Consider the following 23,695-nt stretch of genomic DNA (forward strand, 5'->3'; position numbering starts at 1 on the left):
CACCGAAGCCCAGCGCAGGGGGCGGCGCGGCGGCGGCAGGCTGGACGCAGAGCGCGGGCCGGGCAACGGGGGACTCCGTGCGGGGTCCGGTCCCGGAAGGCTGTGGCTTAAGGCGCGGGGACGCGGGAGGCCCGGGCACGCATTGGCGGCAGGCAGGCGGGCGAGCCCACGGCACGGCACCCCCCGCGCCCCCGCCCCCGCTCTGCGGAGAATGGGCACCTCGGGCCGCGGGGCGCAGCCGGAGAATAAACCCCAATGATCAAGGACTGAGTCCGCGCCGCCACCATGTCCGTGGCCTTCGCGTCGGCGCGGCCGAGAGGCAAAGGGGAGGTTACACAACAGACCATCCAGAAGGTGGGCAGGGCCGCGGGGGTGCGGAGTGAAAGGGTGGGCACGGGGCGCGAACAAAGCCGAGGCACAGCCCGGGTACCGGAGCCCTGACGGCGGCCCCGCGCGCCCCCACGAGAGCCTGCGCCAACTTTGCCGGAGGCCCTGGCAGCGGAGGCCCGGCGGCCGCAGGGAGTGAAGACCCCCGGAGCGCGTCGCGCGGTGTCCTTAGCGCCCCTGGCAGCGGACGCAGCAGTGCGGGACGCCGGGGCCCGCAGCTCCTCCAGCCGGGGCGGGGGCTCGTCGCGCTCTGCTGACAGCCTTGGTGGCGACGGTCGCGCGCCTTTGCGCGCAGCTTGGCGAGTGGAGAAGGGGGCGCGGGCAGCCTGGAGGCGTGCCGCTGCGGCGAGCTGGCCGCTGTCGTGAGGTGCTACGGTGCCCGGCACAAAGGGATACATTCAGACTGTGCGTGTCATCCCCACGGCCCGCAGCAATGTCCCGAGCTCGCTGCACGCGGTGGACCTGCGGCCAGCGCAGCCCCGCCCCCGCTCGGGTCACTGAGCAACCGCGAGCCCAGCCGCCTGCGTGCAGACTTCAGACAACGGAGGTTCATCCTACAGCCTCGGGCACATCCTTTAGTTCGGGCTACTGTTTTAACAGAGAAGGCGCTTGCACGGGTTTGGGGACTTCTTTAACAAAAGCTTTTAAGTTTTGCCTTGGGCACTTCAGCTTTTTACTGGTTGTCTTTCCTTTCTGAACGCAGTTGTAAGCTCTGGCTTTTCTCAATTCGGGTTCCTTCTACAGAAGAATTCTGAATTCCCTTGAGCCAGTTTTTTAGTCCTTCATGACCCTAGGATCTTGGGATTTCCTGAGCTTGTCACCTGTTTCCCAGAGCCCCCTTGCTGGCCTGCTCCTTAGGAATATAATGATTGGAAATTGGCAGGTCCTAGCCAGCCTTGAGCAGGTTTTCAAGTGTGGGTTTTTCATTGGCTGTGAAAACCGTGGGGTGCCATGGCGTTCCAGGTACTGAGCCCAGTTTTGTAGATTTTTATCGCTTTTAAAGTAGCAACGTGACTTGGTGAAGGAAACTGGAGAGGCTAAGTGGGAACTATTGAACTCCTTCCGTGGTAGCTCCAGGAGCTGCCGTCCCCTGTGGCCATGGGTTGGGAGCCCTGGTTGATGGCCACTACATTGGAAGACCCGACAGTATCCCGGCACTCTGGCTATTGGAGCTTGAGAGAGACCGTTCTCAAAGCCACCATCGGCTTCAGCATTTACCCATGATTTTGTAGTCACACCTGCTCGTCAAAGCTCCTCGGGTTCTCTAGGCTAAAGTGTGTTGGAGCACCACCGCAAACATCAGATTGCACAGAGGGGAAATTTACTGACCTTAGTCCAGGGCAGAAACACCCTGTACAGCTTTGGAAGCAGATCTTCACGTTATCCCATCAAGGTGCTTGACCTGGTAGGGCCAACCATCCCTTGCTGCCTCTCTGCATCCTTTACTGAGGACGTAGGAAGGCTTAAGGAGAATGCGTCATATGTACTTCAAATGGGTACTTCCACCTCGCTTGATGATGTACCACTGATCACCTTCTGAAGCAAAGACTGGAAGATGGAGTGTTTAGGACAGCCTGAGCTACATGACAAGTTCAAGGGTAGCCCAAGCTAGCTAGCAAGACTCTGTATCAAAGCCAAGAGCGAGGAATATAGCATAGTGGGAGAACTCTTGTCTGGCGTTCACAAATGCCTGAACTCCATGCACAGTCAGCGTGTGCTAGCCTGTCCACGCTGAGATCCCTGGGGAGAGCCAGGGTTTCCTGAGAGGCTGGTGGAAGCTAGGGAAGAAACAGCTTGTTCTCGGAGTGACGGGACTCCCTCAACCTTCAAGGTCCCACACAAATGTATCCTCCTAATCTTTTCTTGACAGTCACAAGGGCACTGTAGTACTCCGAGGTATTGTTTGTGGCGTGTTAGTTAGAATGTGACTGAGGTATTCCTTGCTGGGCCCTAGTTTTGCCTAGGACTTGGGTGCAGCTAGTATGCCCTGCAGAATTTACACACGGTTCTGCCTAAGTGGATGTATTAGTGGCCCGCGATTTCCCTAGATAACAGGCTGTAATTCACTTGTCAAGGTGTGAAGGAGTGGCTGTCTACCTGCCTTCCTACAGTCCTGAGGGAGGCAGCTGCCCCTTTCCTCCTCAGCTTCTGGTGGCTGCCAAAGCCTTTGGTGTCCTTGTCTGCAGCGAGGTCTCTGTTTTCCTCTTCCTGCACCTTCTTGTCTGTTATTCTCCCTCTTATGAGAATAATGGTAACATTAATTTGGCCCACTTAAGATGGCCCGCCTTCCAAGTATAGATGTTTCGTGAGGTCAGGAAATTTGAACAAGCAAGAGTAATCCTAGATGTGGCTCTCATGGAGCAGGGAATGGGCACCCAGAGTGGAGGCCTGGAGGGCTGGCCTGACCTGGAGCAGGTGACCTTGTGGTGACAGCATTGGCACCTGAGAGATGTAGTCAGAAGTGTGCTTTGCCGAAGACAGCCTGGTCAGGTATGCCTGGCATCCTGACATGAAGCTGCAGCTGGCTCCTGCCTTCCTCTCCACTAAAGGCCATCGTATACCTGTGACCAGCATTGTGCAGCTGATGCAATTAGCCTGGTTCAGGACAGTGATTCCCATGGCTGCATGTCTTATTAGAGGGACAGCTGAACGCCCCCTGCTGTTTCACAGAGCAGTTGCACAATAAAAGTTACATATCCGTTGCTGATTGTATTGGCTTTGTTGTTGTTATTATTTGCACAGATTCATGTGTCACAGTGTACATGTAGTGGTCAGAGGACAACTTTATGCAATCAGTTCCTCCTTCTTTTTACATGGGTTCCAGAGACTGAACACTCAGGTCTCTAGGCTTGTACAGCAGTAATCCAGCTAGGAGGGTAACTTGGCCACTCGGAAACTTAGAGCTGTCCCCACAGTGTTGAATGGCATGTGGAGGTGTATCTGCCATTGCAGTGGCGGAATGATGGCTCGTGGGTAGCTGTTCTTGAGCGAGAGTCTTCCCTAGGGGAGCACAGAGTCTCTCTTCCCATCCCTGGAATGGGGAGAGAATGATACCCCTCATTACTCCGACTGGCGTCCACCTTGGGATGGGAGCAATCCTTTGGTTTCTTTGCCTCCTGTCAGGCAAGGGGCCACCCTGCGTGGTCTCAGCTCAAGCCCTGCATTTCCAAGGATGGGGAGAAGCAGGGATGGTTCTTTGGGAAGCCTGGCTGAGAGCACTCCTGCTGGACATTCCAGGGAAGGCATCTGTGCCCAAAGGCTGCTTTGCCTTTCCATCTGTTCCCCAGTAGAGGGGAGAGGCACTTAGAGCAGGATTCAGCGCCCCCACCTCCTTACACCCCCCCCTCCTTTGTCAGCCTGGGAAGCCAATACCTGTACTGTTTGGTACATGACTCTCTACCCTAGGCATGTGTTGCTGGATTTTCTTTTGTTCTAGCCCCTTGTTGGAGCGCCAAAATGTTGACTGCTTTTACACTTTCACTTTTTGTGGGGGCCCGCCACGCAGTTCCCAACACACACGGAGACTTAATCTTTTTTATGAGTGTCCAGCCTTAGCTTGGCTTGTTTCTAGCCAGGACAGTCCCCAAGGTGCAGGTGATGAACACATTGTATCCAGCAGGTACAGTAAGCGCCAGGTATGACCACTAGCAGACGGCATGGAACCGATGATGTCTTGAAGCCTATGAGCCGAGTGTGTGGTGTGTGAAGGAGGAATTGAAGGCCTGAAGGTGTGGGCGGTGAAGGAGAGGGATATGGGATGCTGTGTAGAGCAGGCTGTGGACATGACCCATTCGGCTACGTCTCAGATTGTGCCCGCTTTTAAGCATGTGTATTTAGGATCCTTTGGGCTGCGGCTGCAGGGGAGCAAAGCAGGGCTGCTCGGGCTTCTTAGGCTCGAATTCTCTTTCGTCAGTTCTAGTTTGTGTGTGCTTTCTGGGCCTCAGTTTCTTGCTCTTAGAGTGAAGACGGCGTTGAGGTAAAGGCGCTTGAGCAGTGGAGAATGGGTCAAATCACTTCAGTGTCCTTTGGCAAGAGCTCTGTCGGAAATGGTAGAAAACTGTTGCAGAATATTACTTTAACTGTGAAAAAAATGTAGCCAGGCACTGGTGGCACACACCTTTAATCCCAGCACTCAGGAGGCAGAGGCAGGCGGATCTCTGAGTTTGAGGCCAGCCTGGGCTACAAGAGCTAGTTCTAGGACAGCTAGAACTGTTACACAGGAAAACCCTGTCTTTGAAAAGCAAAGAAAGAAAAGACATGTTCCATTTGTTTATGTTGTATTTATTTAATTATGTAAAGATGTGTTGCCGTTTTACCTTGCCTGCGGAAGGCACTTGATTGATCTGCTACAAAGCAGAACAACCAATAGCTCGGCAGTGGAGGGATAGGCGGGGCTGGTGGGCAGAGATAACAGGAGGAGGAGAGAAGGGAGAAGAGGACGAGACCAGCCTGACAGACTTGGAGTAAGACGTACAAATGAAGGAAATCTAAAAAGCCCTGAGGCAAAATGTGGATGAAGAGAAACAGGCTAAAATAAGTTATAAAGCTAGCAAGAGATGAGCCTAAACTAAGACTGAGCATTCATAATTAATAAGAAGTTTCTGTGTCTTTATTTGGAAGCTGGTTGGTGGCCCTAAAGAAATCCTGCTGCAAAACTGGGCAGTGCAGACTCTTGTAAAGAGGCAGTTTCTGGCACCCAGTTCAAGTTCATCCGAGCGTGCTGGGTTTTAACGTCATCTGCCATCTGTGTATCTTTCTTCTGCGCGGAGATTCTCATGGAGGCAGGATGCTTTGGCCAGGCTGAGCTGTGCTAACTAAATTTTCTAAGCATCCAAAGATGTACCAGACCGGAACTGACATGTATGTTGCTCAGGAAGGTAGAAATAGTCTATCTGCGGTCACGAGCGTTGCCGTGGGTGTAGTCATTACAAAGTGGACATACGTGTTAAACGTGGTTGTGAGACTGCAAGGCTGGTGCCTCCTGCGTGTCCTGCCTGCACGGGCTTTGAAAGGCTCACACAGCTAATTCGCATCTTCCACAGTGGGGTGAGTGTTCCGAGGTGGCTCATTGGCTTCTCCCTAGCTGTAGGTCTGCAGCAAGGTTAGTCATCAGCCTTCTAGAAATATCCTCAGATCGTGGATCCCTATCTCCTTGCTCACACTTGGAGGGTTCAGCCATGGTGGCAGAAGCTCCGGGCAGCTGCTCATAGCGCTTCCATAGCCTGGGAGCAGAGGGTGCTGTGTGACACATCAGCTCGCCCCAGAAAGGGGGCCCCTAACAGACGTCCTGTCGGTGCCCATTTGAGTTTTATTGGGGTTACTTGTGGAAGTAGAAATGACCCAAAGACAGCTGCATCACCAAAGGCCTCCCCAGCATTCTCAACAGTGCACAGGAGCTGGAAACCTGGAGCACACTGCACAGGCTGCAGGCAGGCCAGCAGATTGACACGAGCCTTTCAAGGTGGCTCTGTCGGTCTGAGCCTCTCTACAGGGGTAGGCTCCTCGGAGAGTCTTCTCGGCCGTCCTCACTGCTTTTATATACTCTTGGATGGCAGAGGCCTGGAAATTCTGGTCAGTTTTAGGGACTTCCCAAAAGGTATTTATTTGCTTTACTTTCTGTCCTAAAGAATGGAGTGCTTCACCTCCCTGTTCACGTCCTGTGTCTTAAGAGGATGGAAGGTTTGAACCTCAGCGGAAGCAGGGAGATGAGGTGACCCTTTGTGTTCAGCCTTTAGTCTCACGGTGCCTCTCATAGTGGGTGGGTCTTCTCATCTCAGTCTGGAGGTTGTGAGCTTCCTGATGGGGTGCTAGGAGCTTAGGTCTCTGCAAGACCAGTCTCTCCGACCCCATTGGTTTGTTTTGAGTTTTGACAAGGTCTCACTGTGTAGCCGAGAACTCACTAGGCCAGCTTAGCCTTCAACTACATTTGTTGATTGATTTATTCAGTGTGTCTGCATGGGTGCCATGGCAGAGGAATGGAGGCTCAGAACAACCTGTGGGAGTCAGGTTGTGAGTTTATCCTCTGAGTCATCTCCCCAGCCCCTGGGTTAATTTTATTGTTTGTTTGTGTTATATTTAGGTTTGGGTTTTTGAGATATGCCTGTCTCTGCCTCCTGAGTGCTGGGATTAAAGATGTGAGCTAACACCACCCAGCTTTTTTTTTTAAGATGTATTTACTTATGGGGATACTGTGGTTGGTATGTAAAAATGAATAAAAATGTAAAATTAATAAAAAAGATTTGTTTATATGTGAGTGCTCTGTCTGCATTTATACCTGCATGCCTGAAAAGGGCTTCAGATACTGTTACAGAAGGTTGTGAGCTGCCCTTTGACTGCTGGGAATTGAACTCAGGACCTCTGGAAGACCAGCCAGTGCTCTTAACCTCTGAACCATCTCTCCAGCCCCTGTTTTATTTTGTTTTTTGAGACAGGGATCTATTTGTAGCCTTAGCTGTCCTGGAACTCGCACCATAGACCAGGCTGGCCTCAAACTCCCAGAGATTCACCTGTCTCTGTCTCCCGAGTGCTGGGAGCTTAGGTGCGCCACCACAACAGGCTTCCTGTGTTCATTTTAAATGGCCCTGTTGTCTTACATTTATATAATGACTTGATTTTATTGTTGTGATTTGAATATAGTTTTTTGTTTTGTTTTTTTTCCCCTTTGTAATCTTGGTTGCTCTAAGTTCCGGCCATTGACTGGACCAGACTGAAGTTCTGCAACATGAGGCAAATGCTCTACCCCTGGCCTGCATCCCAGCCTTTGGTGTTCGTGTTTGCCCCTCACATGACAGCCTTCCTCCGTAGGCTGAAGCTGGTCATCGTGGGTTAGCCCTGCTGAGACTGGGGACAGGGTCAGAGGCTCCATAGTCCTCCCTGTGGGGTGCTCTCTGCCTTCCCCCTTTCCATAGAGACACGCCAGGAGTTCCTTTCTCCCATCCCTGCTGTCTTGAGCCTCTTGGGACTTCCCCAGGGTGGCTCTACATACAGTTGGCTGCGATCCACTGCCTTGGGGACAGCGGTTCAGTTTTCTCTTCTGTTTGCTTTTCTCCCTAAGATCCACACCCGCCAGCTCATGTCCCATTCTTACTGGCCTGGGATTTTATACTGGGCATGCGTCCTGTCTTTCCTGTGAATGTTTGGTTTTGGATTTTCAAGATAGGTTTCTCTGTGTAATAGCCCTGGCTGTCCTAGAAGTCCCTCTGTAGACCAGGCTGGCTTTGAGTTCGCAGAGATCCACCTGCCTCTGCCTCCTGAGTGCTGAGATTAAAGGCGTGTGCCACCATGCCCCACTTCCTGTGAATGTTTTTAACTAAGTGAACCAGCATACCATTTGCTATTTTAAGAAGGCATGAGGTGGGGATTTAGCTCAGCAATTAAAAGCATGCACTGAGCCGGGTGGTAGTGGCTGTGCCTTTAACCCCAGCTCTTGGGAGACAAAAACAGGCGGATCTCTGTGAGTTTGAAGCCAGCCTGTTCTACAGAGCGAGTTCCACAGAGTTCTACAGAGCGGAAAAACAAAAAAGAGCACGCACTGCCCTTGCAGAGGTTCCAAGCTCAGTTCCTAGCACTTCATTGGGCAGCTCACAGCCACCTGTAACTCATAGGGGATCTGACCTTTCCCTTCTGGCTTCTGTGGGTACCTGCATATGTGTCCGCACATACAGCACACAAGCAAACACGTATGCACATAATTAAAATTTTAGAACATGGTAACAATTCAGCATTTCCTTGTGCCTATAAAATGCTAGGTACTGTGTAATGTAGCACTGTCTGCCTTGTGGCTGACATCCTAGGCATGCTGGGGGGAGTTATTTTGTGTCGTTGGAGAGAGCCCTTTCTTGAAGAAGAGCATGCTGCGAGCCTTGTGTATGGGGGCATGTATCAGAGGTTTGTTCTTTAGGTAACCTGGAGAAAGTCCAACCCTGAGTTTTAGATCAGGTTTACCTGACCAGCAGCAGCTTCTTGCAGCAGCGCCCCCTGGTGGCCACTGGGTCCAGGATCTGTTGTCACAGAAAGGTGTTTTAACCTATGAAGGAGCAGGGCAGGAGAGATCACCCCTAAGGTTGTACAGGCTGAGGGGGTGGAACTGGGCAGCTAGCCTCAGGAAATAGTTCATGGACCCAGCTACAAAGTAGAGGGCGGGGCAACGGGCAGCCTAAAGGGACAGACCAAGCACATGTCTTGGTGAAGGAAGGACCTGCCTGTTGTGAGCTGTTGTGCTAAGGCACAGGAGGTAGCAGGTGTGCCAGGCTTCTTCCCCCAGGGAGACTGGTGGTCACTTCAGGTAGAAAGGGACTCAATACTACCTTCCAGTTGTCCTGTGCCCACTGACTTGCCACACTTCCTCTGTCCCCTGCCACCTCTCCCTCTGCCTTTCTCAGTGATTTAAAGTACTGCCCCCAAGTGACTGTAAAATAGTAGAAGGCTCTTGTATACCGTACCTGCCCATGCTGGGCACATTCCCTTCACCCTGGGCATTGTCATGCCCGGTGTCCCTGTCGTCCCCCTCAGTGCTGCCAATCACCAGTTCCAGCACATGCCAGCCATGTGCACCAGCCCTGGGATCTATGGCAGTCTGACCCTCACATTACGGGGTTTGAGAAGAGTGCTGGATTCTCCTACAGACACGACAGTGCCTCCAGGACACCTTGGGAGCTCAGCCCAATGCCTTCCAACATGGCCACCTGTCAGGTGTGGTCTGGGGTCTGCGTGTCTGACCAGTTAGTTCCCTGTGGTGCTAAGTGCTGAGGGTGGACCCTTCCTGGTGGAGTGAAGACCAGCTTCCTGCTGCTGGGAACCGACTCTGGCCTAGGCACAGGTCTGGGAGCCCGTGTTCCATCCCCTGACCTGTTCACGTTTGACCGCTCACCTATCACCCCATGAGATTGTTTTCAAATCTGGACCCTTTATTATGTGTAAGAGAGGCTGGAAACAGTGCTGATCTCCGCAGAGTGCAGCCTGGGTCTTCTGTCCCGCGTCTTTTCGTGTTGTGCTCAGGGCTGGAAGAGATCCAAAGGAATGAGGTTGTCGATTAGTAGCCCCATGATTCCCTCTCCTCCGTGTGTAGCCTGGTCATATGTATCTGCAGTGCCTTCTGCTGGCCGTGATGTCTCATTGCCTTCCCTCACTGACCTAGACTGAACGTAGCCAGCAGAGATGTAAGCTGCCTCTACCCTCTTGTGAAGTCGTGATTTGAGGGTCTGTGGCACTCTCTAGGTAGGGGCCTGGGACCTGGAGTGAGTCTCCCCAAGGATCCTGGTGTCCAGATGTGAACCAGCTGCTGTGTAACTGGCATGTGCCCTGCTTCTCTCCCCTCCAGATGCTGGATGAGAATCACCATCTGATCCAGTGCATCCTGGACTACCAGAGCAAGGGCAAGACGGCTGAGTGCACCCAGTAAGTAACCATGCCGGCCCAGGACCCAGCCCTCCCCTGGGCTTTTCCACACTGCCTTCCCCATGTGATGGTGCAGAGTAGAGTGAGGTGGGAACCCTCGCCATTTAGGGCTTGGGGTTTCCACAGTCTCCATCCATGGGCCAGTAGTAGACCCAACCAGGAGACCACTTGTGCCTCTGTGTGGGCAAAGTACCTCAGACGTCTCTCTCGCCTTCACGAGGTATCAAGTGTGCGAGGCCCTGGTGCCCACCTGGTGCAGCTTGTCTGAGAGACCTGAGACCTTGCTTGGTGTGACGTGTGGGTGAGGGTCCTCAGTCCACGGCCCCTTCCTGTTTCGACTGCTATGGAGTTAGCCTGGCGTCTGACTCTGTAGCAGGGCTCTGTTCCCTGGTCGTCATCTGTCATGTTTAGGCCTCTCCTCCTTTTCCATTGACCTGCTGCCTCTTTTCACTTGGCACACATCTCGGGGTCTCCTGAGGTTCACTCACGGAACAGGAACCTGCTTGGGTCTTGACGGGACCTGTTCCCTGCTTTCCTCACTTTAGACTGTGGAGAGCTGCAACGTTCCATTTCCAGAGTGTCCTAGGGGCCAGTGTGAGGTCAAGGCTGACTTGGGTAGACTGTGCTTCTATCTTGGGCGTGGCAGTTTGTCCTGCTTTACCTGTCTGCGTCTCCCATAGGTACCAGCAGATCCTGCACCGGAACCTGGTCTATCTGGCCACCATAGCGGACTCCAACCAGAATATGCAGTCGCTGCTTCCCGCGGTAGGTGCTGCAGCCAGTTTCTGAGTGTGTCACCTTAGTAGGCAGGTGACCAGCAGCAACCCAGTGCTATTAGGCAGCAGAAAGGAGGGATTCTGGGAAAAACCCCATCGTGTGGGTGAGGTTATAATGGCCAGACAGGTAGAATTGGGACTTGGACTGCTTAGCATAGGGAAGTGACCCCAGAACCCACCCAAGGAATGTCATCTGTGTCATGACCGACAGGAGGGGGCTTTGTGCCTTTGCTGCAAACCCTTCTGTTTATTTTCTGTTTTGTGGAGCTGAGGCTTGAATGCAGGGCCTCATTTATCGTATCAGGGCTCCAAATGGTGTGAGCACTTCCAGTGTCTGTGAGTGCACTACCTGGACTTTAAAAAACAAAAGCCAAACACATCTTCCTCAGCGATGCATGCCTTTAAATCCTAGCACTTGGGAGGCTGAGGTAGTAGGATTGCCGTCAGTTTGAAACCAAACTGGGCCGTAGATCGAATACCAATCAGGCTAGCTAGAGCTACACAGTATGAACCCTGTCTTAAAAATAAGAGGAAGTTGAAAGGAAAAAAATCTCCTGTGCAGTCACATTCCAGATGTTAGTATAAATATTTTATTGTCTGTTTAATTTTCTGTAACTGCATTTTCCCCAAATTAAATTTTTACTGTGAAGTTGGATCATGTACCTGTGCCCAAGTAAGGCCAAGAGAAGGAGCCACCCCAGGATGACCAAGGCTGATTACAAGGTGCAGGGTAGACACATTACCAGGAATGGTTCAACCCCTGGTGCACTGCCCCCTGGGAAAGCGGAGGCATTGTGAATGGTGCTACCCCTCGGTCAGCTGTGATGTCGATTGGGTGCTTGTGCAGATAGCAGCTGGTCCTGCCGGACACACCCCTTCTCGTCTTCAGTGCTGGGGGATTGAACCTAGAGCTGTGTGCATGTGATGTCCTCAGTTGTCCTTTTATTTCTTAGAAATAAGTGCTAGTTTTAGGATCTAACTATTTTGCCCAGCCTGAGCTTGAGCTCAACTCTGTACACAAGCCTTGAACTTGTCATCCTCCTGCCTCCACCTCTCAGCTGAGAGTATAGGGCTTCTCAACACCAGGCCTGGTTAGGGGCTCCCTTTCTTGGCTAGGTACAGATAGCACATGCATGCAAACCTTGGGACGATCCGTCTCCCTTACACCTTATGTTTAACTGAGGAGATAGAGGATGAGAGGGGAGGGGAGGGGACACAGGGAATAAAAAGCAGGAAGCCAGGTTGTACAGGTCATTGATGAGTTGTGGACATTGAGAGACACTTATCCAACTGATTTATGTTCTGAATGTCATGTTTGGTCTCTGTGTTAAGCCCAGTACCCCTGCTGGCAGGTAGCTGTACAATTCCTATGTCTCTGGAGTGGCTCTTGGTGCTCACTCTGAGTTAACTGTCCTAACCTTTGTGTCCTCTACAGCCACCAACACAGAACATGAACCTGGGCCCCGGAGCACTGAGCCAGAGCGGTTCCAGCCAGGGCCTGCATCCCCAGGGCAGCCTCAGCGATGCCATCAGCACAGGCCTGCCCCCCGCTTCCCTCATGCAGGGCCAGATCGGTAACGGTGAGCAGGTTTGCTGCAGCGTTGTCACCAAGGTAACCAGCTGTAGGTGACTGACCGGCTGCAGGGTCAGCCCACACCCAGCAGAGCTGGGTACAGTACTGTCCTGGCCTGTGATTGCCCACCTCTCTCCCACTGTCCTGGCCACAGGTACTCTGCTACACCTGCGTGTATGTGCAGAGGGCATGAAGCTGGCTTCACGTGCCCAGTTCCACTTGACTCTCCACTTAGTGTACAGACATGTGCTTCTGCACGGGTCCCCTAGAATGAAGAGGTGGTGGTGCTGCTATTGCTGCAGTGACAACTGGGGGTCTCAGTAACCATGACACAATGCTATGTGTCTGTGTGTAAATTACTTCCTTTCTTGGTGTTACTGACCAGGGATTAACCTTCCTGCTCAAAACCGTCTGAAAGGAACTTGGATGTCTTTACCTTGAAGTGGATACCTGGCTTCCAATGCCTGACACTCTGTCTCCTACTCTTCCTGGCAGGTCCAAACCATGTGTCCATGCAGCAGACGGCGCAGAGCACACTGCCCACAACCTCCATGAGCATGTCAGGCAGTGGCCATGGGACTGGGCCTGGCTACAGCCACTCGGGACCCACCTCGCAGAGTGTCCCCATGCAAGGCCAAGGTGCTATCAGCAACTATGTGTCTCGGACCAACATCAACATGCAGTCGAACCCAGGTACTGGTCCACACCCCTGGTCAGCTCCTAAATCTTGGCAAACTCAGGCAGCTTGTCTGTGTGACCCTAAGGGGCAGCCTTCCCCTTAGGGTTCTTCCCTAGGCGTTTCCACGAGGCCAGGTTAGTGGATACACGGTGACTCACCCTGAGTGGTTTCTCAGAGGCCTTAGGAATTCCAAGGAAATTGAATTCCAAATCCCATTGGCTGTGGGACTTGGATAAACACTGGTCTTGGATGTGGTATGGGGGTTCCCCACGCAGGGAACCCCGGGAAAAGGCCAAAAGTATAAAAGATGAAGGGTCACAAATACTAAGCTGGAGGTCCGGGCCTTTCAGCAGAGCAGGGACCCAGGATTGGGGGCTGTCCTGATGGTGGGTGCTGATGGTGACATCAGGAAGTACCTGGGAAAGGGAGGGTCCCAATCCAGATGTTCCCTGGGCGTCAGACAGGTTTCAGAGGAGCATTATAAAACAAGATGGAGTGTCTCCTGTGTTCTCTGTGATCATAGCGCTGTGGATTTGTTTTGCAAACACATTGTGGTAATGTTTATTGAAGATCACTTTACCTTTTTTTGTTTTGAGGTAAGGTTTCTCTGTGTAGTCCTGGCTGTCCTGAAGCTGGGCTCGAACTCACAGAGATCCACCTGCCTCTGCCTCCCAAGTGCTGGGACTAAAGACGTGTGCCACCGCTGCCTGGCTTATTTTGTTTTTTCAGCGTGATACCAGAAGCTTCTCTTTTTCTTTTCCCAGTGCTGAGTACTAAACACAGGGCCTTATGCATGTAAGGCAAGGACTCTAGTGAGCTCCATCCCCTCACACAATTGCCATGGCTGGTCTTGAACTTGGAATGTTCTTTCTTCCATCCCTCGAGTAGCTAGGGAGACAGGTTGCTCCACCAGGCCTGACTGACTATAGGCTTTAAAATAAATGGCTCTTGTCCCGTTTCTGTTGGGCGGTGCTGTTCCAGTGAGTTCTGAGCAGTGTGTAGAGAGGCCAGCAAACAGGCGGGTGCAGTCCACAGTGCTGTATGGCTGCTGCTCAAGAAATGGAAAGAGGACACTGACTGCTTCAAGACAAGCCCTAGGGACAAGGAAGGACTGTAGTTTCTGTGAGCCGGAGCTCTGAGGACCCTCTTCTTGCCCAGTGACCTTTCCTATGTTAGCCAAACATTAGTACTAAGAGCTGAGGCCCGACCTTGTGCCAGGGCTTGGATGCGGCTCACAATGTTAGAGGTTTGACTTGGAATCAGAGGTGCCATCTTACATGGGAAGTGATGAACGGGTAGCATTAGGAGAGAGTCAGGTCTGCAGGGGACACAGCCCCCCCCCCACACACACACATACACCCTAGCGCGTGCTCAGGCTTATTTTGGGGTCTCTGTCCTGTCACACAGTCTCCATGATGCACCAGCAGGCAGCCACATCTCACTACAACTCAGCACAGGGCGGGAGCCAGCATTACCAGAGCCAGGCGCCCATTGCCATGATGGGCCAGGGTGGCCAAGGGAGCAGCATGATGGGACAGCGGCCCATGGCGCCCTACCGACCCTCCCAGCAAGGTAAGGCCGAGGCCTACTCCAGCCCACGGTAAAGAGCCAGGGGGCCACATGGGCCATAATGTCTGTCCATAGCATGAGCAAGGACCCTGGGCCTATAGGTGCAATGGGGACCTAGGGAGCATCTGCTAGCCCAGGGAGCAGGTGTCTTGGACTGAAGGGACAGATGGTGGTTGTTCCAGTTCCAGAGTGTTTGGGCAGCTGGGTTAATAGGAGAGGGAGGATTGGTGTTTGAATGGTCCTGGGTGTGTTCTGCCCATGGGCAAGGCTGACTTAGCATGGCTTTGCTGCTGAACCAGGTGTGTGAGCCTGTCTTGCCCACTGTCCATGTCCTGAGAGTCTGGTCACATCCCCACAGGCTCTTCCCAGCAGTACCTAGGCCAGGAAGAGTACTACAGCGAACAGTACAGCCACAGCCAGGGAGCTGCAGAGCCCATGAGTCAGCAGTACTACCCAGACGGTAAGGCATGATCCTGACAGCTAGTTCATCCGCCGTTCAGACCCAGCCTCGTGTCCCCTCAGCTTGAGCACTCTGGGGCACGACTGAGGCTGGTCTCCCACAAGAAAACCTTCCATGTAGGACACCGTCCATGTCCTTGGGTTTTCTCTGCTTCCCTTTCCCAGAAGGTGGAGTCTGAGCTGGGTAGAGCCACCCGTCACTGACAGGTGTCTTTAACATGGTGGGTCCCAACGTCCGGCCTCCTGCCCTCACTTCTGCAGGTTGTCCCCTTTAAGTGGATTTGTGGACGTGGCATTTAAAGTAATCCTAAGGACTGGGTATGGTAGCCCTTGCCTGTAAACGCCAGCTATTGGATGGCGGAAGCAGGAGGATTAAGAATTTGAAGCCAGCCTGGGCTACGTCAGGAGACTCTGTCTCAGTAAATATCCTAAATATACATTTTGAGAGATAACGATAGAGGTCTCTGGTGTAAGCCATAGCATGAGGCAGGGTGCGTTGGGGAATAAGAGCACGGTAGGTGGCTGAGACAAGTCTGTAGCTAGCCGTGATGCCTGGTATCAGATGGTGGCTTGTCCCAAAGACCTTTTCATGGTCACAACATCACTACCCAGGAAGCCCCAGGAGTTGAACAGATGCAGAGAGAGCAGCCGGTGCTGTCAAGAAAGCTTGATTCTCTCCACAACATGGAGCAGCCTCACAGTGAGTCTGCATTTGAGAAAGACAGAGACAGAGAGACAGACAAACAGAACAAAGGAGCTTAGAGAGATAGGCTCAACCAGTTCAGCCTCATCCCCTGGCCTGAACTCAGTGCTGCAGGCCTAGGCAGGGAGACATTTCCAGCGACAGTAAGTCACCTGTCTCTTGCAGGCCACGGTGACTACGCCTACCAGCAATCGTCTTACACAGAGCAGAGCTACGACCGCTCGTTTGAGGATTCCACACAGCACTACTATGAGGGGGGTAAGGAGCATGGTGGGGACCCATGCTGTGCCCCAGTGTGTAAACACACTCCCAGAGCTAGCAGTGCTAACAGTCCACGGTAGAAGGAGCCTGAGGCAGCTGGTCACATTGCAGCTGCATCCGCAAGTGGAAAAAACCCGAATGCTGGTGCTCAGCTCGCTTTTCCTCTTTATCCAGTCTGGGCCCCCAGTCCATGACATGGTGCCACCCACATTCACTTACGCTTTTCAAGAAGGACCTTCAGAGGCACACTCGGGTGCGTCTCCTAGGGTGTTCTGACAATTAAGATCGACTGTGTGGAGCAGAACTTGACAGTTCGGTGTACAGCACGATTGTTGGCCTCTCTCTTAGCAGCCACCTCACCCATTTTGTATTGTCTGGCTCTTCATTTGTGTTTTGTAACATAATAAGACAAAAATGTCCTATGCTATTTGAGCCGTTGTGGAAACATGCTACCTCTGGAGACACGGTGCAAATGTTTTCTAACTGTTCGCTTGTCCTGTGCCCAGAGATGAGACTGTGCCCCCTTCTTCCTTCAGGAAACTCTCAGTACAGTCAGCAGCAGACTGGGTACCAGCAGGGCTCAGCGCAGCAGCAGACGTACTCCCAGCAGCAGTACCCCAACCAACAGAGCTACCCCGGACAGCAGCAGGGCTACGGTAAGGGGACTGCGTACACTGTAATGCTGTCATCTAGGCAGAGGCTTAGTAAGCTTATTTCGGCAAAGATGCTGGTTCTGGGTAGGTTGGGGGATTGTGCACAGAGTTCCCATGTAGCTAGTACTCTGCCTCTGTGGTGATATTTTATTTGTGCTATAACAAAGCTTGCCTAAAGATCAAACTGCAGACCAATCCACATAAGAGGCCAGGCGCTGGTGGCACACACTTTTAATCCCAGCACTTAGGAGACAGAGGCAGACAGATCTCTGTGAGTTCAAGGCCACCTGGGACACACAAGATTGATCCAGTCTCAAAGAGAAACAGAACCAGGTGGTGGTGGCTCACACCTTTTATCCCAGCACTGAAGAAATGGAGAGGGAAATGATAAGGCTGGGCAGAGAGAGGAATATAAGCCGGGAGCAGACAGGAGCTCAGGATTCTGTCTGAGGTTTTGTAGAGACAGGATACCCCATTCACTCTGAGGATTTGGTAGAGGTAAGAACTAGTGGCTGGCTGCTCTGCTTCTCTGATCTTCAGGCAAACTTTATTTGTTAAAACACAAATAAAATATCACCACATGCCTCCCCCGTATCTAAGGTCATCAGTTACCCAGTACAGTGATTTCAATTCAGAAGCCAGGATTGGGGCCTGGAGAGCTGACTAGGCTGTTAAGAACACTTACTTCTTAACCTCTTGCAGAGGACCTGTATTTGGTTCTCAGCACCCAAACGGTAGCGCCCAGATGACTGAAACTCCAGTCCCAAGGGGAGATCTGATTCCCCTCTTCTGGCTTCTGCTTGATGCACGTGGTGTGCAGGAGAAAGGAAAGCAGCATTGAGCAGTAGCTTACATACAGGCCATAGCTGTAGCATTGAAAGCCTGCCTAGTGTTCATAGGGGCTGGACCGTGGTTCCGTGGTGGAGCACTGCCACCTATGATGATCCGCGTTCTGTCCCCAGCATCACACATGCACACACAGATGATAACTAAGCAGGTGCTGTACTTTATCCTTTCCTGAGCCTGCAACTTAGTTTTCACAGGATCGGACATTTCTTTTCGGCCTCCGAGTTTCCCTTGTTCCATTTAATGTTGTGCTTTTCTATGTCCACCTTAACTGAACCCAGATGGTTCTGGAGAAGCCCCTTACCCACTTCTTTAAGGTGGCAGGCCCAGTGTGCTAGGGACAGACCCTCAGTGCCCCACGTGTGTATGGGCACAGTCCCAGGTCCTCACAAAACTGTCAGAGATGACACTCGGCCTGACCACCGAGGGACAGGTGCCTGGTATCTGGGTGTTCACAAGCATGACGACCGGTCATGGCTGGCCGCTCAACCTCCGCTGTCTTCACAGGCCCTGCCCAGGGAGCCCCCTCACAGTACTCAAGCTACCAGCAAGGACAAGGCCAACAGTATGGAAGCTACAGAGCCTCGCAGACAGGACCTTCCGCCCAGCAGCAGCGGCCTTACGGCTATGAGCAGGCAAGCTTTCTGGATGTTTCTGGAAGTGCTGTCTGCTAAGTGTCGAGTGAGGCATGGCGAGGATCTCTCTCATGGTCCCAAGGAATGACAGATGGTGCCAGCTGGCTTCCAGGACAGCGGCAGTGCCCAACCACTGTGGGGCTGGAGTTGCTAGGGTGATCTGGATGACACAGATACTTCTTTCCCAGAGGCCAAAAAAAGAATATCTCAAGAATTTGCAGACCAACAAGTGGCATGCTAACTTAGTTATAGGCTGAGTGTCATGACGTCACTGTCCCCTAGAGACGCAGCAGGACATCTCAGGGGAATGTGTCCTCACTTCAGACCTTTAATGCAGCCTGTGAGACTTTTAGCTGTAGAGCTGGGTGGTGGTGGTGCACACCTTTAATCCCGGCACTCAAGGAGGCAAAGACAAGTGGATCTCTGTGAGTTCAAGGCCAGCCTGGTCTACAGAGTGAGTTCCAGGACAGCCACAGCTACACAGAGAAACCCTGTCTGGGTGGATACAGAAAACAAAAGTTTTAGCTGTGGGTCTCAAGGTCCCAGTCCAGTCGGTTGGCTGATGGGCCTAGGCAAGTACAGGCAGCAGTTGTGTATTTCATGTTTTCTAGTATTCCTAGCCACTACCCAACTTGATTCCCCAGTTTTAAGGATTAAGAAATAGCTCCGTGCAACACCATATATCCCTGCAGGAAGAACTGGCTGGCCTGAGGGCACTGGGTTAGACTCACTCTATACAGAGGTGCCACCTGCTGTGACGGTTGTACTCAGGGCCTGCTGTGCCGTCTGCTTCACCTACCTGGGTACAGGCCCCAGAGACCTGGCAGATTGTTTCTGCCAGACTCTTCACTGTGGGCTCTGTGGAGAAAGGAAGCTGGGATGCCTTGAGTGCCTGTGTCCCAAAGGACAACATCTTCTGGGAGAGTCCTCCCCTGGGCGCGGGATTCCGTTAGCTTCCAAGCCTACAGCCATGCTGTATTCAAGCTCAGGTCTCTCTTCAGATTGTGCGTTGACTGACCCTGTTAACCAGCTCACTCTAAGCTATTTCCTAAGAGTGAAGCTGGTGTTGGCACCAGCCCTGCTGTTCCACCAGTCACTCGAAGGAGCCCAGGGCACAGGGGGACTCCTTTCCTAGAGGGTCAGCATGATGTCTGGTAAGGCACATAGCCAGGCCCTGCCTCTCAGCCCAGTGCATCGCTGAGGGCACATTGCTGTCTTCACAGGCCCTGCCTCTAACCGGAGGCTTCTCTGTCCTGCCCTGTCCCGCAGCCACTTACAATAATCACTCAGACGTTTAATATTAATTACAGGATGTTTGGCCTGCAGTTCAGACTTATTACTAACTAGCTCTTACATTTAAATTAACCCATTTGTGGGAGCCACCTTTTTGGGGTGAGTTTTGCCAGGCTCCTAACCACGGCGGGTTCTTATGTTCCAGGGTAGGGGCATGAGGATTAGAAACCTTAGGTAGGAGGAACAGAGATAAGAAAGAAACACAGAGACATAGGATAGTATCGGGAGGGCCACTCAGTGCCTCTTGCACATTAAGCTCTGAGTGCTGAATTTGCCTGTTTTTCCCCCACACTTTTATAGCCCAATACAAAAGAGAGAAGAAGGCAAAAGACTGCTTTAACATGATACAGTGGACAACCAGAACAGTTACTTGCTCCAGTACTTGAGACACCAAGCCATTAATTCTTGAGAAAAGTATTCTATTATTTAGGCAGTGAACCACCCCCAGACCAGGTACCCTAAGGCCAAACCTCCTATTTCAAAAGAAGGAGCAGAAGTATGTTTAAATTCTCTGATCTTTGATCAGGGTGGAGAGGATACACCTCTATGGGCCATCTTAATGTCCAAAACACCAAGTAACTACACCCTAGGTCAGGGTGTGTAGCTATACTTGTTAACAACTTTGAATAGGCTCAAACTCTCTGCCCTGCAGACCAGGTGGAATAGGCTCACATTTTGGGGCCTCCACGCCCATTTTCATTAATCTATGCACTGCCATGTGGCCGTGGCGTTTACCAGGCTGTCTTGTATACCCCTAAACTCTGCCCATCTTTCTCCCTGTATTCAGTTTGGCTTTCCTGCCTCGCTGTAGGCCAAAGCAGCTTTTATTATCAATCAATGAGAGAAAAATATATTTCCAGCGTACAGAAGGGTTGTCCTCCAGCACCTGCCTCTCAGTCAATAAATGATTGTCCCACCTGGGAAATAAGGTGGGGAGTGACTGTCAGGCTAAAACATGATACTTCTGGCAGGGCCGCCGTGGTGGTGGTACACGTGTCCAAGGCAGAGGCAGGTGGATCTCTGTGCGGTCAAGGCCAGCCAGGTCTCCAGCGTTCAGGACAGCAGGTGTACAGAGAAACCCTGTCTCAAGAAACAACAACAACAAAAAAAAAAAAAAAAACAAGCCATGATACTTTTGGATTGGAGAAGGGCTACCTCTCACTTTGTGGATTTGGGCAGGCTGTTAGCTTGCTTGCTTCTGAAGTCACTTCCCACCTATGATCCAGGGTCTGGCTGTGGGAAGAAACTTCCTGTTGTTTGGGTGTACACCCTGCCACTCAAGACTGAAGAGGTGTAATCTTTGTCTTGTTCTCTTTTAGGGCCAGTATGGAAATTACCAGCAATAAGGGACGAGCGTTGTCTTTGGACAAGCCAGTGGCAGTTCTGATGAGTCATGACATGTTGGTTACCCTGCGCCCAGTGCCATGTCTGCATGTGACGCAGGCTGATTTCATGCTGGGTATGATGCTGCGCGTGCACGACTGGCTGCGATGGTGTGACGTATTTGGTGCTGTGTAAAGTATTGTATATCGACACAATGGAGAGGTTGTCCTGTTTTTGTCCCTCACCCCCTCCTCAATGTTCTTAGCTAGCTCTGGGGGTCACACTGTCATCACATGTTGTGTGCCCAGTGATGAGACAATATCTAAAAGGTACCATGATCCATGTTACTGTGAACAGACCCGGTGTGCTCCTCACACCATTGTTGCAAAGTGGACTGTAAGTGTTTCTTTACCTGACTGCCCTTAGCTTGACACACATATACAACCCTGGGTGGCCATCTCTTCCTGTGCCTAGATAGGGCTTGGGGATACCACCTGTGTCTTGGGCTAGTTTCGTGTGTCATTGTAACAAAGAAAATGTGCTTTGTGTGGAAAGACGATGAGCTATCCTTTCTAGAACTTACCCATTGCCTGTGTCTCTCTACTCCTAGTGATCCTAAAAAGTCTATGTCTTTAAACGGTGAAGAGGGATCAGTGTCCATGAGGGCAGTGTGAGGGTGACCTGTCCCAGGGAGGGCAGTGTTCTGAAGAGCAAGGCTCACTGTCTACCAGCTGTGTGTTTATTTAATGTCATTTCAAAAGTATGCCCAGTCCTAAACTTAAGGAGAATTGAAAGTACCGATGCTAAATTTTACAAGCAGTTGACAAGTGTTTCTATTACTTCTTCAGGACCTCCAAGTTCAGATTGCCAAGCAAGTGTCCTTTCCATTAGGGAAATCTGAAATCCACACCGTATCTTTAACAAGTCTAAATAGCTTTATTAACGTTCTTTTAAATGAAAAGTACACGTTTTATATAGTGAAATTTGAGTGATTTTCCTTTTCCTTTTTTTCTTTACATCCCTAGGATGTTCAATCTCATTTTAATTCTGTGCAAAACACGAAACACAGCCTTTTTGGAAAGTTAATGTCAAAGGAAAATACCACATATAATGTAGCATTGGCATCTCTCAGCCTTCATTTGGATAATAATCATGTTACTATGAAAAGGGGAAAAAACCTTCAAGATAAGTGCTGGTGTATTTCTAAGAACAACCAAGAAGATACAAATACAAACACACACAAATACACGCGTGCGCACACACACACACACACACACACACACACACACACACACACGTGCATCCAGGGCCTGATGCATCGGGCTTATCCAGTGTGAAGCTTTTGTTTTATTTGTATTTTTAGACAAGGTCTTAGTGTAGCCCAGACTGGCCACAGACTCACTGCTGCACGGCTAAGGCTGACCTTGAGTTTATGATCCTCCTGCCTCTGCTTCGCTTCCCAGTTACTGAGTGTACAGGCATGCACACCTGGTGGTTCAGTTGATAGTTTTTAAAACATAAAACTTACCGGTAGCTCAGTGGGTGAGGATTTGCAAGGCACTTTTGTGGGTTTTACTTGAATTAATCTTGACAGCCTTCCTGGGAAGTACAGAGCAAGGACTGTTTCACTTACAGATGAAGACTGAAGGACTGGACTGTGTTGGCTGCAGTCCTAGTCTAGAACATTCTCCCTCTCCTGTGGGGCTGACACCAACAAGCGTGGGCAGATGTGTCTCGTAGGCTTAGGGTGTAGAAATCCCTTAACACAGGCAAGGCTGGCTGTGTGACGGTATTAACTCTACAGAAACGAGTTTGATTGCTAAGTGATGCAAGCATTTGGCAACTTCATTTTAGGGAGTCATCTCTTTTGCTCCTTTCTTTTCTGGCAATTTTTATAAAACTCGTCTCCAAGCTCAATTGGGGCCTAAAATTTCCCGTTGAAAATGTCGAAACATTTTAAGTAACTGTGAAAATGGTTTTTATTCCTTGCCAATCTGGGAATATGCCTTCTATGTGTGTGTGTGCATGTATGTGTGTGTGAGCGTGTATGTGTGTGTTAAGTGCTGTATTAGTATGTGTGTATGTTAAATGGCTGTATTAGTGTGTGTGTGCAAGTGCTGTGTTAATACTTTTTGAAAGAAAAGGACACCTAAAAAAAATGTATCACCCCAAAACTTCAATCTGAAATGTCTTACATTAAGAATTTCTTGAATGTTGTGTATATATTTTTAAAAGCACTTTGTGAAATAGTTTGTACATTTATTTCCTAATTTATACATGATTTTGGTGTTAATATATTTAATGATTAATAATAATGTTTATTTAATGTTTTGTTCATTTTTATGTAATTTTGTGGGGAACAGTAATGCCAGCAGTTCTTTTTCATTGACTGTATTACAGCTTTTTCTTCTGTAACGTCCTAGCGGAAATGAACCATTCATGCAGGTGTGGTTGACTGTGCGGGTTTTTTTTTTATGACTCCTACCGAAGGCCAGAAAAGGTGAAGTGGGAGATTTGGGAATCGCTGCTCATTCTTCCTCCTGTTTCCCAGCACCCGTCCAACACGTGGTGAACGTGACCAGTGATGATTGACGTTTTCAGATGTGCTTGGCAGAAGCCCCGCGTTGGGGCTATGGTTGGAGGATGGACGCCTCTCCAGAAGCAGAGCACAGCACAGTGGGAAACTGGCCATGTCTGCAGAGGCCGTGGACCGGGAAGAAGTGTCTGCCTTTCCCGTTGTGCCGGTTTTCAGACGTGGGCTTCAGTAACGAGCGTCCATTCGCAATTGTAAAAAGAGGAAGACTTTACGTTTCCATTAAAACATTTTTTAGCCACTACTTCATTTCTGTTTACCGAGCAGGTTAAATCCGCCTTGTTATTTGTGAGCGCAGTACCCTCTCTCGTTTTGACCCCTTTTCGTTTGGTTGGTTTTGAGACAAAACTCGACCGTGCATCCCTGGCCGGCCTCAAACCCAGAGGCTAGAATTAAAGGCGTGCTCCCCACCCTGGCTTTTTTCCTGGGCTGGAATTCACGGCGATCCTTCTGCCTCGGCCTCCTGAACGGCGGAGCTGCAGACTCGATCGGAAGCCGCCCGTCGGCGCCCGCAGAGGGACGCGGGCTTGGGGGCGGTGGCGCGCCTTC

General features: G+C 51.1%; 1 protein-coding gene across 1 annotated transcript; it reads left to right on the top strand.

The window, feature by feature from the left end:
• The first annotated feature begins 23 nt into the window (after positions 1 to 23).
• Ss18l1 (SS18L1 subunit of BAF chromatin remodeling complex) lies at positions 24 to 23,390 on the top strand. Its single transcript, XM_075963300.1, has 11 exons — positions 24 to 354; positions 9,707 to 9,783; positions 10,464 to 10,548; positions 11,995 to 12,139; positions 12,628 to 12,825; positions 14,219 to 14,383; positions 14,739 to 14,840; positions 15,708 to 15,800; positions 16,340 to 16,459; positions 17,810 to 17,937; positions 20,550 to 23,390. The coding sequence occupies exons 1-11, from the start codon at positions 286 to 288 to the stop codon at positions 20,574 to 20,576; spliced, it is 1,209 nt and encodes a 402-aa protein (XP_075819415.1). The 5' UTR covers positions 24 to 285; the 3' UTR covers positions 20,577 to 23,390.
• The last annotated feature ends 305 nt before the right edge of the window (positions 23,391 to 23,695 follow it).

The sequence above is a fragment of the Microtus pennsylvanicus genome, chromosome 2 (genome assembly GCF_037038515.1).
Source record: "Microtus pennsylvanicus isolate mMicPen1 chromosome 2, mMicPen1.hap1, whole genome shotgun sequence".
NCBI classification, from domain to species: domain Eukaryota; kingdom Metazoa; phylum Chordata; class Mammalia; order Rodentia; family Cricetidae; genus Microtus; species Microtus pennsylvanicus.